Below are 17,978 nucleotides of genomic sequence, written 5' to 3'. Positions count from 1 at the left end.
AGTAAAAGCCTCTTGACTTGCGAGTTTGTCCCTAATGAGCGAGCCTGTGGCGAGGAAAAACTCCCTAAGAGACCTTGAGAGGAACCAGACTCAAAAGGGAACCTCATTCTCGTCTGGGTGGCGCTGAATGTCTGTTCATTAGAGTTTAATCATGGATAAGGTGTGTAGTGATGGGTGATTAAATGCATCCTGAGCCATTGTAGTAGACTGTTGACATGAAATACAGTCCAGATCCATCCTCAAAGCTCCCATGTCGCCCCGTAATTTCATGGATAAGCCAGGCCATTGATGCGAAACCATACCCAGCTGCACTGATTGGCCTCCAATCGAAGAAAACACCATTCAGAGGCAGCACACCCATACAAACCATGAGAGCAAAGGGATAGGAACACTAGTCGCTGGTACCTCAGGAACATGTTTAACTTGAGACATGAATTTTTCTTGGCTTTTCATTTCTTCTGGTGTCAGAAGATCCCAAACTTGTGGTGCTTTCCAATTTCCAAGGCATTTTGTCAGAATTTTCACACCCTCACTAAAAGAACTGACACAATTGGAGAGCAGCTGCCAAATAATGTGCCAGGTTTTAAGACAGCATTACATGCATCATTCTCTGACAAGTTTTTACGCACTCCATCTTCACCAAGCGACCAATCCACATTAAAGTGAACAGGCCTGCATGGCAGCCTCGGAGAAGATAAGTGTACGAGCTACCGAGTGATCATCGTACTGTCTCTCTCTTTAAAATGGGTTGTTTTTCTTGGCCTGGTGTGTTTTTGGGGACCGGAGTGCGTCAGTCTGGAAGCACAGTTATATATAGATTACTGACTGTAGGCAGCAGACCGATGAGTAGCTCACACCAGACAGAAATCATACCGGCCTTGTGTTTCAGTCTTATCCTGTGTCGGAACAATTCAGCAGACTTGGTGTCCTTTTATTTTTATAGCGTTCACAATATATCTTCTGGTTAAGAAAGCAAATCCATACTAGATTAACTGGTGGTGGGCAAGTCTCACTGCCCCAGCATAATTTCCCTTTAATATGCATCAGCAAATTAATTCCTTGTTAAAAAACTTGTGGTTCATAAATCCAGCTTGCACAGAATCCTGCGTACAGTGCAGTCTTGCAGGATATGTCACCGTGTGGGTGTGCTGAGCAAAAAAATTGAAGTGTATGTATGTATATAGATAAATAGATAGATAGATAGTCAGAAGAGCAGGGAACACTGTGCACTGCTAGATTATTCTGTCAGAGAGCATGGGATGCAGGGCCAGATTATTCTGTCAGTGATCTCTTGCGGGTGACCAGGTGAGTGCAGACCCAAATGCAGGATGCACACAGAAGTACAGAGAAAGCAGGCTTTAATAAAAAAAGTAAGCAAAGCAAAGGGGCAAGGCAAAAACAGTCCATTACACAGTCCAGGGTCAAAACACAGGCAAACGGGGATGCAGGGAAAAGAAAACCAAAACCGAAAAACAGTCGAAAAAATATCCAAGAGCCACCAAACAGAGAAATAGAGAGAGGGCAGAAACACGAACCAAAACCCAGTCCACAGTTCAAAACCAGAGGCAGGGCAGAACAGGGATCAGGAACAGAATTCAGAGCAGGCAGGGTGGCAAGAATAATCCCAGGGACTACAGGAAGCCGGTGAGATAATCTCGCCCTGAGCTAAAGTTTTGCGTGTCCTTAAATATTGGGAGGCGGGGAAATGTGCAGGTGGTGCCGACCAGGAAGATCCTGACTTTTATTTATATATATATATATATATATATATATATATATATATATATATATATATATATATATATATATATATATATATATATATATATATCTCACACACACACACACACACACACACACACACACACACACACACACACACACACACACAGCTCTGACCCATAAAGACATGGACTCCACAAGATCTCTGACAGTGTGCTATGGTGGCTGGCAGGAATACCTTAGCAGAAGATAGTATAAATCCTGTAAGTGTGGTGAGGTCTGCATGGATCATCCTTGTTTGTCCAGCTTGTTCGGATTGAGATCTGGGGAATTTGGAGGCCAAGTCAACACCATGAACTATTTTGTTCTTCAAGACCCTCCAACTATTTCTGAACAATTTGTTGCTGTGTATTAGGAAGCATTATCCTGCTATAAGGAGCCACTGTCATTAGGGTTTTTATCTGTATTAATATCTAGGTAGGTGGTACATGTCAGTGTGAAGGCAAGTGACATCCACATGAATGGCAGCTTCCAAGGTTTCCTCGCAGAACTTCAAACTACATACAAACTACAAAAACAAAGTTGGGATGCTGTGTAAAATGTAAATAACAGTATGCAATTATTTGCGTATCTAATATATATTTTATTAACAATAGAACATAGTAAACATATTAAATGTTTAAACTGAGGAAATGTATGAATTTAAGGAAAGAAATAGGGTCATTTTGAGTTTGATGGCTGCAATGAGTCTCAAAAAAGTAGGGACCAGGCAACAAAAGTCTTAAAGTGTTATTAAAATGAAACAGTTGTGGAAACATTTTACAACTAAGGTTAATTGACATCAAATCAGTACCATAATTGGGTATAAATTGTGCATTTTAGAGTAAAGTAAACATGGGCAGAGCTTTAATAATCTGTGAAATAATTTTATTTCTAGAATAATGTTTAAAATAATTTGAGACAAAGTGAAAAACTGTTTTGTGGTCAGACAAATCAAAATGTCTCTTTTCTGGCAATTATGAACACCTAATCCTCTGGACTAAAGAGGAGAGGGACAATCTCGCTTCTGATTTCAGCACACAGTTCAAAAAGTGCATCTCGGATGGTATGGAAGTGCATTAGTGCCTGTGGGAATGGGTAGCTTGCACATTTGGAAAGGCTCCATCAATGCTGAATGGTATATACAGGTTTTAGAGCAACAAATGCTTCCATCCAGAAAATGTCATGGGCCAACTTTTTTGAGACCTGTTTTGAGACCTCAAATTCAAAATGACATTTTTTCCTTAAAATGGGAAATATTCTCAGTTTAAACTTCTTTTTTTTTTCTGTGAATAGAATATGGATTTATGAGATTTGCAAAACATTGCATTCTGGTTTTATTTACATTTTGCACATTAACATTAGGATTAGGGTTACAGGCAACATTAACTTCATTAACGACCCTGTCGCCAGTTTACCACTGTTCCTTCCTTGGAGCACTTTTGGTAGATACTGACCACTGCAGACCAGGAAAACCACACAAAAGCTGCTGTTTTGGAGATGCTTTGATCCAGTCGTCTAGAAATCACACTTTGGCCCTCGTCAAATTCGCTCAATCCCATTTTTCCTGCTTTTAACACGTCAACTTCACTTGCTGCTTAATAAATCCCACCCACTAACAGGTGCCATGATGAAGAGATAATGATAATGTCCACCAGTCATCATGTATGCCTGATCATTATATAGGAATAAGGTTAAATAGCTAAAACTGATTTTTTTTTTTTTTTCTTCACATTTTAACCTTCAATACAGTAAAATTCTTCTGCCTGAAATATTATTGTGGTTCAATCTTTACCGAATAGCCATGAACTCTTTTGCTTTGAACAAAATAACACTCAAGCAAGCGAGGCATATGGCGGGTACAAAAGCGGGCCTTTGTTTGCCTTCGTTCGCCTTTTCCTGCTCTTTGCAATTCATATTGTCTTTAATGACCACAGAATTGGAGAGCGGTGCAGTGTTCCTCTGAGACTTTCACCTTTATGAGCAGCTCCTCTCAACTCTCTCGAGCACTTCTTCACTAGTCGGCTCAGACAAGCTTGTGAAAACTGCGATCCTGTGTTCTCGCCAGTGGTTTTTGCTCTGTAGTGGTGTCTGGCTATGACTGTTTCTGTGTGTCCTATATTATTGCCTGCCAGCTCTCTGGCTGCTGTCTATCTGCTCCTAATTTTGCCAGTTTGTTTAGGCAAACACTTGGCCTTGAAGCTCTTGTTAGTCTCTGTGTGCTTTTTAAGGGAGCTGCCGCCTACTTGATGCAGTCATTGTGAAAACTGGAAGGTGGGCAGTATTTAATGATTATTATTTATAAATTTTTATTTTTATTTTTTTTTTTTTTACCAGTGGTGAACTGCTGTTTATCTTGGCAGAGGAGGGAAGAAAATGGTGTGTGTGTGTGCGCTCATACGTTTCATTGTGCATTTTCTCTGGACACTAGCCATCATACAAAAGATATGAGTAAAGAATAAACCACTACAGTGCAGGCTGTTAGAGGAAAATAAACAACAATTGGCAGGCATAATGCTGTCCTTTTATTTATTTAGAATTTATATGCTGAATTTAGGACCATGTTTTTTTATTTATTTATTTTTATTTTTTTAATTCAAATTCATGTCACTGTTGAGTTTTATAAATTCTCCAGCTCGTGTTCTGTTTATAGGCTCTGTGTTGATATATTTGTGTTAAAGTCTTTGTGTGCTGTGGGAGGTAAAGGCGGGGATGCGATGTAATGCGATGTGATGCGATGCGGTGGGGTTTGGTGTGTTGAGGATGTTATATTGGTTCTGCAGTCACGAGAATCTGGGTCATGGTGTGCTGAGCCAGTCCCTCTCTCTCTCTCTCTCTGTCTCTACTGTAGGATTGTAATTGAATATAAAGACATTTTGTCTGTTCTGAATGAACAGATATTGTGTTCTAATCGATGCTAATACAGTTTTGATTAGGAGGTGGAACTTTTATTTATTTATTTTTTTGCCCCTGAAAGGATTACATGTGTGTGGATTAAGAGCGCAAAATGTTGTCACCCAACCAGAGGTTTTTTACTTTCGTGTAGGTCTGAGCAAGTGGTCCGTAATCAGCTCACATTATTGACGTAGTGCTATGCTTTGCATTTTCAACATTCATTCATCCTGCCTGATCTGGTCAAGTCAGTATCATTGTGTTAGTGTTGTGTCAAGGGTCGGGTCGAGTTAGGTTTCGCGTCACGTTGTCATGTCTTGTGTCCTGTCTCATGTCATGTGATGTCTTGTCTTGTCTTATGTTGTTTCGTTTCAATGGTCGCGTTGTTTGTAGTGACATGTCAAGTGTCGTTTAATGTCAAGGGTCGTGTTGTGTTAAGGGCGGTGTGAAGTGTCATGTCAAATGTTGACCGTACAAAACGAAACAATGTTCCTCCAGGACCATGGTGCTTCATAAAACATAAGTACACAATAAACATGTATCATGTGTACAAATACAGTACATTGGTACATTGCAGGGTTACAGTAGTTTTATGACCGTTAATCAAATCCAAAATATTTTTGCCATTTCTACTACCAAGTTTTTAGTTGTTTGTGAAAACTTGGTGAAATTAAGCAATATTTATGATATTATGCATTATATGATTTAAAGCACTAAACCGATACTGAGAGTGGCATCAGATTACACCCCTCTTCCCTGTCTCGTTCTTTGTCTCTGTGTCTAAAAGTTATATAACAAGGATATTGCAAAATTGGTAATATTAAGTCGAGTGGCTTTTATTGTCATATTAGCCATATGCAGTATAATAAATAGTGAAACAATCTTGCACCAGGACCAAGATCCTACATGAAACACAAGATGAGACAAAACTAGCTACTGCTAGTGCACGTGTGCAGACGTGCAAACATTTAGCTAAAAAAAAAAACAACGCAATGGATTATAATCACTGTGACACTGTGTAGCCCTGACCAGTGGGGTGGGTGGGTGGGTGTGTGTGTGTGTGTGTGTGTGTGTGTGTGTGTGTGTGTGTGTGTGTGTTAAATATTGTACACACTGGTGGTTTAGCAGCAGTTATATACTAAACATTATATGACGGGAAATGTTGCAATTTAATGAAATAGATAAGTGCATGTGTGGACACACACTTTCTGAGAACCATTTTAAGATTCTCCATGCCGCTAACAAAACAAAACAAAAAAAGACCAGATAGTCTCAGTTTAGGCGGCACACGTGTGGCATGTGTGGTCACGTGACTTTCCGTTGTGTAGTGCAGGGAGACCAGGTGTAGATGGATGCTGAGCAGACAGACACTGAACTGGTAGGCAAAAAAAAAAAGCTACATCTGCGATATTTTAGCTTTTAGATCACCAACGTGAGCAGAGAGAGGAACTGTGCAAAATTTGCTAAATTACAGTTGCTACATCACGTGGCAATATGCCATCTGTGACTGATCTCACTGGTTTTGGGTTGGAGGAATGAGACGACAGGCGGAGCTTTCTTTTATTTTTTATTTACTTTTGCCCCGACGCTTTCTTCATACTCACACACACACACCCGCGGTAACGCACATTTTTCCTCGACACCAGCATGTAGCCCGGATTGACGCACCTTCACCTAGCAACCTCAGCTTTTCACAAACATCCCCATACATGCAGTCAACTCTGCCTGATATCTCTCTCTCTCTCTCTCTCTCTCTCTCTCTCTCTCTCTCTCTCTCTCTCTCTCGTTACATTTTGTGTAAACAGGGCCGTTTTTAGAAGGTTAAACACATTTAATAATAATGATTGAAAAATTGCCCGAATTCAGCAGAAAAACAGGTAAATAATTGAAATTGTCGAGGGCAGCGGCAGGGTGCCCTCAACATTTCAGCATCACTAATCTGTGTGCAATTTCCTTGATAACCAATCAAGTGTACTCATTATACCATTTATTATATCGCTATCGCGATATTGACCACAATAATCGCAACGTGACATTTTTCCCAAATCGTGCAGCCCTAGTGTAAACCCCATGCCGGAGAACTGCTCAGGATGCTCTTGATGCTCCTTCTGTGGAATGGTGAGCGGATGGGTGATAGGAGCTGGGCTTTTCTCAGACTGATGATACTTCATATTAGAAGTGTCTTTTGGGTCGTGTTAGTTTGTTTGTCTGTTCTGTTGTAACTTTTGTTTTTAAATAAATACAAAAAGTCACTTTTGTAATATCAATTTACATATGGCTCATGCTTATGGTCATTTCTGGAGGTTTTATTTGTCCTGAAGTCAAATCTGGTGCAAACGGAAAGTTCTAGAAGAAAGGCTAAAGTATAATGTGAATAAAGAATGCAATGTTCGTGGTTTTTATTACTGTTTAACTTATGTGTTTTCATAGATATTCAATATTGAGTGCGAGCAGGATGCGGTTGTGTGATCATGATGCTATTGAAAGCTCCTTGTTGCCCCTGAGCATTAAAACCTCAGCACGTCAATCAGACCATTATCTGCCAGAACCACACCTCTAAAGAAAGTGGTTTTGTTTGACTGATACTGTGATTATACGAGCCTTATTTACTCATCATCCGGAGAGGATTGGATACACCGCTGCAAACTGCAGCATCTTTATTTATTTATTTATTTATTTTAATAGATTTATTTTGGCTAGTCTAGGAAAGAGTAAAAATCGCTACATGAAAGACTACAGCCAGCTAGCAGCGTTTGTGTCGATGCATATATTGAAATCCTCTTGCTATAACCGTTTTCTTTGTACGTTTTGATTTTTATCACTTAGTCAATTGGTTTGTTTTAATCTATAAATTCAATTTATAATTTTTCACGCGTTAAGTCACGGTTTCTATTCAATGGGGTTATAAATAAAGTTTGAATATCGGTATTAATGTTTTCTTCACCCTCACCCTCACCACCCTCCACCCCGGAGTGGAATTTGCGGTGGTCTATTGACTTTAAGTTCATTTTGACGAGACTCTCACACTGCCATGTTTATCCCATTTCCTGGATATTTTTTCAAGTTTACTGTTCACTGTACTGTTTAGTAATAATATCTGTAAGCATGTCCAATCTTTAATGTAGGGTGTAAAAACCTTAAAAGCAATGGTACAGTTTATGTGACTGGTTTAGGCAATGCACAGAAGGTAAATAAAACCAGAATGCAATGATATGAAAATCTCATAAACCCATATTTTTTCACAGTACATCATAGAAAACATCTACAATGTTTAAACCAAGGAAATGTACCATTTTAAGGAATAAATAAGGTCATTTTATATTTGTTGGCTGCAACACAGAAGGCATTGCATATTCAAGCAAGACGATGTTAACTGCACACTGCATCTATTACAATAGCATGACTTCGTAGTAGAAGAATCCAGCTGCTGAACTGGCGTTCCTGCAGCATAGACCTTTTAACCTTTTGAAAACGTGGCACATCATGAAACGAAATATACAACAAAGGAAACCCAGAACTGTCCAGCAGCTAGAATCCGTAAAAAAAAAAATTCGCTAGATAGTAGCCTATAAAAGTCAAGTGTGTTAGCCTTTCAACTGCTTGAATCTCACTTGACCCTCAATCTGTGGTTGCAAACACTGCTGGTTAAAAGCCTTTTATTTTTGTAGAAAGTCATGCTTTTTGTGTGATTGTGCACTGTAGACTACTGTATAGCTGCTTCTCTCTGTCTTAAAAAATACACACACACACACAGACACACATGCAGAAAATGCTATGTGATGGAAGGCATATTGAGTGTTTAGATAATGGTATTGATTTTTGCCTTACACCCTGAAAGGCCTCATTTGCCCGAGTAGAAGCATTTAGCACCTGAGCTGTGTGTTTTATCTCTGCAGTGTGTGTTGTGTCTCTGCAGTGTGTGTTGTGTCTAGAGCTCTCAGTTTCTGTGGCACTCAGCAATTTGCCTGTGTAGCCTCTATTCTAACCTTTTCTTTTAATCTTTTCCAACAGACAAATATCCCTTTCCTCCAGAACGTCTTGAGCAACGACCAGTTCCTTTATGGCACCGTGGACACGCAGTTCATCGACGAGAACCAGGACCTTTTCAACCTCAAACCTGTTCAGAACCGAGCCCAGAAACTTCTACATTATCTTGGTAGGGTGACACGAACATAATAAATCATTCCTAACCAAAATATGTTTTCCAGCCTCACTTCAAACCAGCAGTCTCAGTGCGAAGTGCGAGTGTAGGTCAAACTCAGGAGGCTGCTTGAGGTGGAAGAAAGCGAGAGCGTATGATCAAAGGCTTTTTCTACGTTGGATCGATACGCTTTCATTTTAATGGAACTGCATCCCTTGAAAGCTTGTTTTTTTTCCTTGACTTTCACCTTTTATTTTAAGAGTCTTTAAAGACTGCCTCGGAAGGCTCATCTTATCAAGCTTTTTGTAGATGGCCTTTAGATAACAGCTGTAGCTTTGAACTTCCTGTTGAGTGTAGTATGATGTCAGGTGGTTGTCTTAAGTTTGTGTGTGTGTGTGTGTGTGTGTGTGTGTGTGTGTGTGTGTGTGTGTGGCTTTTCTTATCTCAGGTCATGTCATGGTGAATGGCCCAACGACTCCCATTCCTGTAAAGGCTAAGCCTTCATCCATTGATCCAGTCGTCCCATCGGTGTCTCTAGGTAAGCAACACACATACGTGTTCTGTAAATACGACCATTTTGCTAATCCACTGGGACGAAATTAAAGTTTAACCCCAGTCTCTTGACATTCTGCTGAGAAGCAAGAAACTATAAATAGCACCGTGTTGTCCTGCACTAACTCCTTCCATAAGTGTTATAATAACATTTATTTAGCAATGTTTAAGTTTAAAATCTCCTTATTGTTAGAACAAATTGTCTTTCATTTTCTATAAAATTTTGAGAATCTATGGAAATTTTTATATAGTAGAAAAAATGACTACATTTTTTTTTTTTTTTTTCCCTTTATTTTTCCACAATTCCTTTGTGAGGAAATTTTCTATTTGTACAGCTTGACATATATTTTTTTATGTAGATTTACAGTTACAGCATTTGGCCGATGCTGTTATTCAAACTGACTTACAATTGTCCCATTTATACAACTGGAAGTTTAAGGTTAAAGGTTTTGCTCAAGAGCCCAACAGTGGCAGCATGGCAGTCTTGAATTTCACATGCATAAGATCCCAATTAGGAGTCCGATGTTTTAAACACGGAGTTACCAGTTTGCACATGACATGTATTTTGAATGTATGTATTAAATTATGTTCAACCTACTTGTGAACTTTCCCTAGGAGTGTCAGAGAAATCGGTGCAGTTTGAACCTCAGTAATTGTCAAAAGCATGTTTGCTTTATTTGTATTTTTAATATATTTTATTTATTTGTGTAGGATTTCTTTAGGGGGTGAGGGGGCTAGCAACAAGGAAAAAGTAAAAAAAAAAAAAAAAAAATGTAACACTTGTATGTTTACCCCCTGACTGACACCTATTCCAAAAGCTCCCAAAACCCAGAGAGAGGGTTCAAAGTTTTGTAAAATGTTTGGATTGAGCTCATTAAATCTTGATATCTTTATCAGCTCACACATCTATATTAAAGCCCAAGGTGGTTTCTGGGACTTTTGTTCATTTCATTTAAATTTGTATAGCACTTTCAACAATGGACATTGTCTCAACTCAGCTTTACAGACGTAAAGTGGTTATAAAGTCATATGAAATAAGTATAGTCAATTTTTCGTTATCTTCAGTACTTCTACCCTGGAGTTCTCATTATGGCCTTCAACATGTCTGCAAATAGTGAGAAAAGAGGGTGTTTTGTTTTCTTTACTTTAAATTTTTTTACCTTTTTTTGGCTATAGCACTAAAGCTTGATAGTAAATATGCTGGCAATGTTCCCCTCCCGTCACATCGCACATCCACTTCTCACAAGAATAACGAAAATACAGCATCACCCGGGACATAAGCAGGATAATTACTAATCACTTTCGAAATATCAATATATTTAATGTTTCATTGTTTTCCTTCCTACAATTTGCTGCATCATCTGTCATTCATTTGACGTTTACATATAATAACTTTTTTGTCACTAAAAAAAAAGAAAAACCTGTAGGAGGAGGAGTCATTGTGTTTGTCAAATTCAGTGGTTATTAAGATTGAGTTTTTATCATTTTTTTGTTACTTAGATTTATTTTTGGTTCAAACTCTCTTTAACATCCGCCAGTTTAATGTTGGCCATATGGAACTATCGTCACAAAGCAGCTTAACAGAAATCCTGAAGTCGATCTATAACTCTGCTCAGGGACATTTTATCATCTCTGCAGTTTTACTTAACATTCTGATTTATTTATTTATTATTGTTTTGGGGTTTTTTTTGGTGAGGTTTTTCATGAAAATAAATGCCTATGCTACAAAATGACTTTCCTGTTAAAGCATGTTTGCAGGAACTGAATGACACAATATTGTATTATGTTTGCAGATTTCCTATTTTTTGCGGGGCCATATTGTTAGTTTGTTTCCAGTGTTGCACTACATCTTGCACAATGTTGCATATATAGTTTTGGAATTATATAAATCATTTCCATGTGCTGCTTTTTTTTCCCCTTTTATACTTAATATTTTATTTTATTTCATTATGAAAAGTTCTGGTATGGTGCACTTTCCAACTTGCTGTATTCGACTGTTTGCATTTCAATTTATTTAAGGTTATGGAATAAATATACAGAGAATTCAGTGAGAGGATTGCAAAGACCTGGAGTGTGTGTTTGTGTGTCAGGTAGCAGAGAGAGATAGAGACTCTAAGACACTGTTCAGTACAATATGTACAGAATGCATGTGAATAATGGTGCTATTAAAATGGTGATTCTTTTTTTGTGGTTCTATAGTGTCTGGTGGTCCTGATAATGTTTGTAGTATTGATTTACTGTGTGTGTGTGTGCATTGTTAGGACCACCGCCAATGGGTTTCAGAGATGTGTTGCTGAAAGAAGGCCCCGAAGGCTTTGCCAAGGCAGTGCGTGACCACAAGGGTCTGCTGTTGATGGACACGACCTTCAGAGATGCCCACCAGTCTCTCCTGGCCACTCGGGTGCGCACTCATGATCTCAAAAAGGTCGCACCTTTCGTGGCTCACAACTTCAGCAACCTCTTCAGCGTGGAAAACTGGGGAGGTGCGCCATTTCTGATTTTTCTCTCTGATTTTTTCTAAATGATGATAATGAAATTGTATGCATTATTATTATATTTTTATTAAAATAAATATATATATATATATATATATATATATATATATATATATATATATATATATATATATATATATATATATATATATAATTTTTTTTTTTTTTTTTTTTTAATTTGTGTGTATATAGAGTATCTCACGACAGTGAGTAGACCCCTCACATTTCAGCACCCACGTTTGTATTTCTTAAAGAACAACACTATAGAAATGTAACTTGGATATATTTTGAAAAGCCAATGTGCAGCTTGTATAGCAGTACAGATTTACTGTCCTCTAAAAAATTGCTCAACATATACAACAATGGTTGCTGAAATGTGAACTTTTTTTGAGATACTGTGTGTGTGTGTGTCTTTCTTTTTAAGCTTGGATGTATGCTTCAGGTCATTGTTTTGTTGTGCAGTGGAGTTTATTGTAATTAGCTGCAGCCCAGACCAAATTGCATGGTGTTGAAGTATGGAATGGTAGCCATGTTGGTTTCTTTCACCCAGAATAAGTCTTCAACCTTTCCTGCCCCAACACAACCCCAAACCATTAAGATTCCACCTCCATGTTTGACTGTGGCGGTGAGGCAGTCTGATAACATCTTCTCTCCTGTTCTCCATCTTTCATAAATTCCTCTGTTAGAGCCAAAAATGTCACAATTGGACTGTCCACAGAACTTTCTTCCACCCATTCACTGTCCAGTTCTTGTATGTTTCCAGTATCTCCTTATATTTCACTTTGGAAACCACGGTTAGATGTTATGAAGTGTTATGACCAGTGCATACCGTGTCATACAGCAAGTCATAATGAAGATTCGTATTACAAATGTGTCCGTAGTTTAGTATCGATGTGAAATTAATTGAAATGATTTCCAATTGCTCTTTTTTTTTTTGGTTTATTGCAGTTTCTACTCTTCCCTTTAAACATATCTCTGCATTATTGATAAAGCCATTTCTACATAAGTGGCTCCTCCGTAGGGCATGAAGAAGTGCTCTTAATCTCAACTTAATTATTTACATTTAAATAAAATATTCATAGCAGACATATTAGTTTGAGATCATGCGATGACCAAAGGGAAGGTTGGAAACGGAGGATTCTTGCAAGCTACCTTATGTAGTTTGTGGGGTTGGTCTGTTTGGTTCATTCCTTCAGGTTATTAATAAAAAATGTCATCGTTTATGGATATATAAAAGCAGTGGATACTCAAACTCTTGCATATTTGTGCTTTCACACTAGACTTAGTGTTGCTATGTATTCCTGTGTTCCCAAGGTGACAGCAGGCGGAAAAGGCAGGGACAGAAATAGGGCAATAGCAATAGAGATGTGGTATTTCATGAAAGAAAAAAAATAGCTATACTAATTTTCTTTCTTTTTTTTAGGTGCTACTTTTGATGTCGCAATGCGCTTTTTATGCGAGTGTCCGTGGAAGCGCTTGCAAGAGCTGAGGTCTCTGATCCCCAATGTGCCTTTCCAGATGCTTCTGAGAGGAGCCAATGCTGTTGGATATACAAACTACCCAGACAATGCAGTCTACAAGTTAGTAGTCTACATACACATCTGAAATCCACGTCATATAAAATGCATTCACATTTAGTCCGTTGCCATTCAAACCAGAATATTTAAGAGCACTTGCTCTTGACTTGGTTCCATTGAGATGAGAAAGTGATGCAACCCTGATTCGAATGCAGCAAGTAAACCAACCATGGTGTGAATTTTTTGGGGTTCTTTTTTCTGAACTTTTTTTTTTTTTACTTATTTTTTCTTTTTTGTTTATTTTTATTTATTTATTTGCTGGAGTTCTAAGATCCTAAACTGTAGCAGCGAGCACAAACTGATCCAACTGCTGGCTTAAGAGTAAATGGTGTTTGTGTGGAGAAAAAAAATTTTTACTTGTCACATGTACATGAAATTCTTTCTTCACATATCCAAGTGATGGTAGGATTCCATGATAAATTCCCCTTGGAGCATAGATGGTAAAGGGTCTTTGTTAAGGGCCGAACAGTGGCAGCTTGGCGATACTAGGGCTTAAACCAATGAATAACCCAGAGCATTAACCCACTGAGCCACCACTTCCCAACAATATATTCTTTTATATTTATATCTATAATATAAGGTGGTATCAAAAAGTTTCGGGATTTGCTCTGTTTACAAGAAAATTCATTTATATACATTTACACACTTTCACATTCAAAATAGTCCCCTTGCACAGCAATGCAGCACTCCCAGCATTCCAGCATTGTAGCTTTGTTGTTGTAGCTTTATGTTATGTGTTGTAGCTCTATTTTGTTTAGTGTAGCGCCAGGGTTCTGGATGAACGTTGTCTCGTTTTTACTGTGTACCACTGTGTATAGTAGAAATGACAATAAAAGCCACTCCTGCCACTTCTGGAATGTTTCCTGGAAATCCTCTTTTTGAAGCCCGTCAAAGCCCTGGATCTCCGTAATGGTGCTGACCTCTGATCTGGATCTTTATCTTAAGGAAAAGGGTGATGTCCGTAGGAGCCAAATCTGGCAAGTGAGGTGGATGCAGAAGTGCGACCATATGAATTGTTCTCTGAAGATCATCATGCAAGTTGCCGGACGGTTTCGACATTTTCGGGGGTTGAGCTCGTTGAAGGTCTTCCTGATCTCTCGTCATCTTCCAGTGATGTTCTTCCGCTCTTGAAGCCGCTCAAAACGCTTCGAAACGACTCGTTGCAGCATCGCCGTATGTCAAACGCATGTCAGGTTAAAACTTCACGTTTGCTCTAACTTGCTGTCTGTGTCGAAATTGTAATGCTCCTGGTCAGAATAGCACCAGTTACACTATTAGTCTTGAAACTTCCTGGAATCTCCTTGTAGTTATCTATTGTTTCATTTAGCATCAGCTATGTGTAGTTCATGCACCGGCGGTTTTAACGATTTCTACAGCACTTGGAGATCATATTGTGGAAGCGAAGCCGTGGTTGAGTGCTGGATTGTGTAGGAAGGCGGAGTCAGAGGAAGTGAGTTGTAAGTGCTAAATTGGACTGATTATTTCAAAGAGTGACAGAAGGGATTAATTATATATAGCTGGTGCAGTACACAATGAAATGAAATGTTTCCCCAAGACCCTTGTGCTACTTAAAACAATATAAAGCTACATCACACAACATGGAGCTACATTACAGAGCACAGAGCTAATGACTAATTGTAAGCTGTCCCAGCCACATTAATGTCTTATGTGCAAGACAAAAGCAGGACAGATGCACAAAATAGACAAAAAAAAAAGCCAACCAGTATACATTTTGTATAATGTTATACAGTACAATGTGCGAGATATAAGAAGAGTGTATTTGGAAGCGTACACTTTACTATAGCACCAGGTGGTTTGAAATGCCATTCGTGGACCTCTGCTTTCACAGATATATCTACCGTTTTTGAGACATTTTAACTTTGGGACCCTATCAAATTTTTTTTTGTTTGTTTAAAGTATGTATGAGAAATAAAGCTAAACCACCAAACAAACGACGTTTTTCGGGTTGAGGACCTCTGTAGGCGGTAGACACATAGGGCAGGGACCCCCTGATACAAAATGTGTAAAACACAGCTAATTATATCGATAGAAACCAATCGTATTACACTAGTTATATTATGTTAAGACAATTAGAACTGTGGTGTTGTTGTTAAACATGCATCATTGTATATTTTCATACATTTTCCAATTTTTTTAAAAAGATCTCCGCATCATAAACATGTTTTGCAATTCAAATCACAGCTTAAGTAGTTGACGGTTGTCTTTTATTTGACTAGATTTGCAGTATCGTACATTTTCCATTTACTATCAGGTGTACTATTAAACATTTACATGAATTTCAGCTTTAATTTTTAATAGAACTTTAATGTAATTATTATAATGTTTTTTTTATTAAATATTTTATCTTTGATGTTTTTACCCAAGTTTATTCATTTATCTTTAACAAAATATTATTTGTGATTCAGCATTATTTAGCAGACCCCCTGCAGTACCACCGTGGACCTTCAGTTAAAGAACTATGATTTAAAGATCTGAATGCACTGTAAATGTGCCTAATCGATCAGTTTTAAATGGAAAACCAACTCGTGTAATTAAAAAAAGATTACATTCTTAAGCAAAGCAACTCTATAGAAACTTGAATGTTTTGTAATGTGATGTTGTTAAAGGTTCTGCGAGGTGGCCAAGGAAAACGGCATGGACATCTTCCGTGTCTTTGACTCTCTGAACTACCTGCCCAACATGCTGCTGGGAATGGAGGCAGCTGGAGCAGCGGGAGGGGTGGTAGAAGCAGCCATCTCGTACACGGGTGACGTCTCTGACCCCATGCGGCAGAAATACTCCCTGGATTACTATGTGAAGCTGGCTGACGAGCTCGTGAAGGCTGGCACACACATACTTTGCATCAAGGTACAAGATCTTGAGGATGATGGTGGTTGTGAAAGTTAATAAACGCACAGACACACACCACACAATCTCTTCACTCTTTTTAATTCGCTCCAGGACATGGCTGGGTTGCTGAAACCAGAAGCTAGCCGCTTGCTGATCGGAGCCCTGAGGGATCGTTTTCCTGACATGCCCATTCACGTGCACACTCATGACACGGCCGGTGCCGGCGTGGCCGCCATGTTGGCGTGTGCTGAAGCCGGAGCGGACATCGTGGACGTCGCAGTGGACTCCATGGCTGGCATGACCTCCCAGCCCAGCATGGGTGCCATCGTCGCCTGCACCAAGGGCAACAAACACAACACAGGTGAGACCTACTGATCATACTGATCACAAGACCTGCTGACAGCATTTCCAAATACCGTTGAGAAACTTCCGGAAAAGCAGCATCATGAATACAGTGGAAAATACGGTATTTTGGGCTCTGAGGCCGATGCGCTTCACATCTCGATGCATGGGCAACGATATGATACATTTAAAGATACATATGAAGCAGCTACCGATGCAGGGCGATCCGATTTGTCCCTATTACTATGCAGTGTGATCAGTTTTAGATTTGATTCAACACAATGCGATTCAATGGAAAAAAATGTTCTAAGCAATTCACTAAGGTACAGATAGTTTACTTTTATTTCTTTGGTTCAGACAGACAGAAAATCGTCAGTTTAATTAAGTGCCTTCTGACTTCTAACGCATGGCCCCTTCACAAACACACCTTGGTAGTTCAAAGTCCTGTTCTGTCTACAGGAAGATGCAGCTCTACCTCTGCCATGTTAATCTGTATTCTATGTGAGTCTCAGGACACGCCTCGGCCTGTGTTGTGATGCGTCATGTTCACGTAGCAGCAGCGGTGCTGAGAGAACGCGCAGAGAAACAGTTTAGCGAGGAGAAATCAATTAACATATAAAATATTGGTCACAAATTATTGGTCACTTTCTAGATAATATAAGTAATGTGCATCTACTAATAAATATATAAATAAGTAGTTTTTTACAGATGTAAATATATATATAAAAAAAATGAAAACGCATGAATCGTAACTTGTTTGATACACATTTATTTAATCAATGCATCACATTTTTTGCTTTAATGCCGATGCACCAATGTGAACGTTACCATCGATATTATTTACACATTTTTATAGTTTTTTGTGTGGACCAGAAATGAACTCCATCCTCCAATTAAAAAAAAAAAAAAAAACTCAAAAGAATTAATTGGTTGCAAGTGAGAGATTGCATTTTGTGTATTTTTTTTTTTTTTTTTTAACCCCAAAACAGGCAGGTTTAAAGATTACACAACCCCACTTTACATAGCGGAAAAAAAATTATTTAAATGTATGTTTTAGACCGTTTTTTTTTTGTAGTGAACACAATGCAAATTTGAGACCATCATAATCCTCAATGCCAGAAATCCCGATTAAGTAAAAAAAAAAAATTCGCACACACTTTTCACTAATACATTTTTTGGCCCTAATTGGTCACTTTGTTGTTTGCATCTGTGCCTTGTTTTTTCTAATCACAACATGGTGCACTCTTGAGCCAGGGCAAAATCAAGAGGCAGCCAATATGCCTTTTTTTATTTTTTTCAATTTTTGAATCCTCTTTGTATTTTACAGAAGCGCACTTGCCCCTGCATTAATGACGCTTTTTCGAAGCA

General features: G+C 38.6%; 1 protein-coding gene across 1 annotated transcript in view; it reads left to right on the top strand.

The window, feature by feature from the left end:
- The window catches only part of pcxa (pyruvate carboxylase a), a 165,740-nt gene that overhangs the window by 125,565 nt on the left and 22,197 nt on the right, over nucleotides 1-17,978 (top strand). Inside the window, 6 exon segments of the mRNA XM_046868027.1 lie at nucleotides 8,665-8,809; nucleotides 9,243-9,332; nucleotides 11,608-11,829; nucleotides 13,265-13,421; nucleotides 16,046-16,286; nucleotides 16,380-16,629. Coding sequence (XP_046723983.1) covers nucleotides 8,665-8,809; nucleotides 9,243-9,332; nucleotides 11,608-11,829; nucleotides 13,265-13,421; nucleotides 16,046-16,286; nucleotides 16,380-16,629 — 1,105 coding nt within the window.

This window comes from Silurus meridionalis, chromosome 15 (assembly GCF_014805685.1).
Source record: "Silurus meridionalis isolate SWU-2019-XX chromosome 15, ASM1480568v1, whole genome shotgun sequence".
Classification (NCBI taxonomy): Eukaryota; Metazoa; Chordata; class Actinopteri; order Siluriformes; family Siluridae; genus Silurus; species Silurus meridionalis.
The sequence above is the reverse complement of the archived record's forward strand: the minus strand, read 5'-3'. Positions and strand labels throughout refer to the sequence as shown.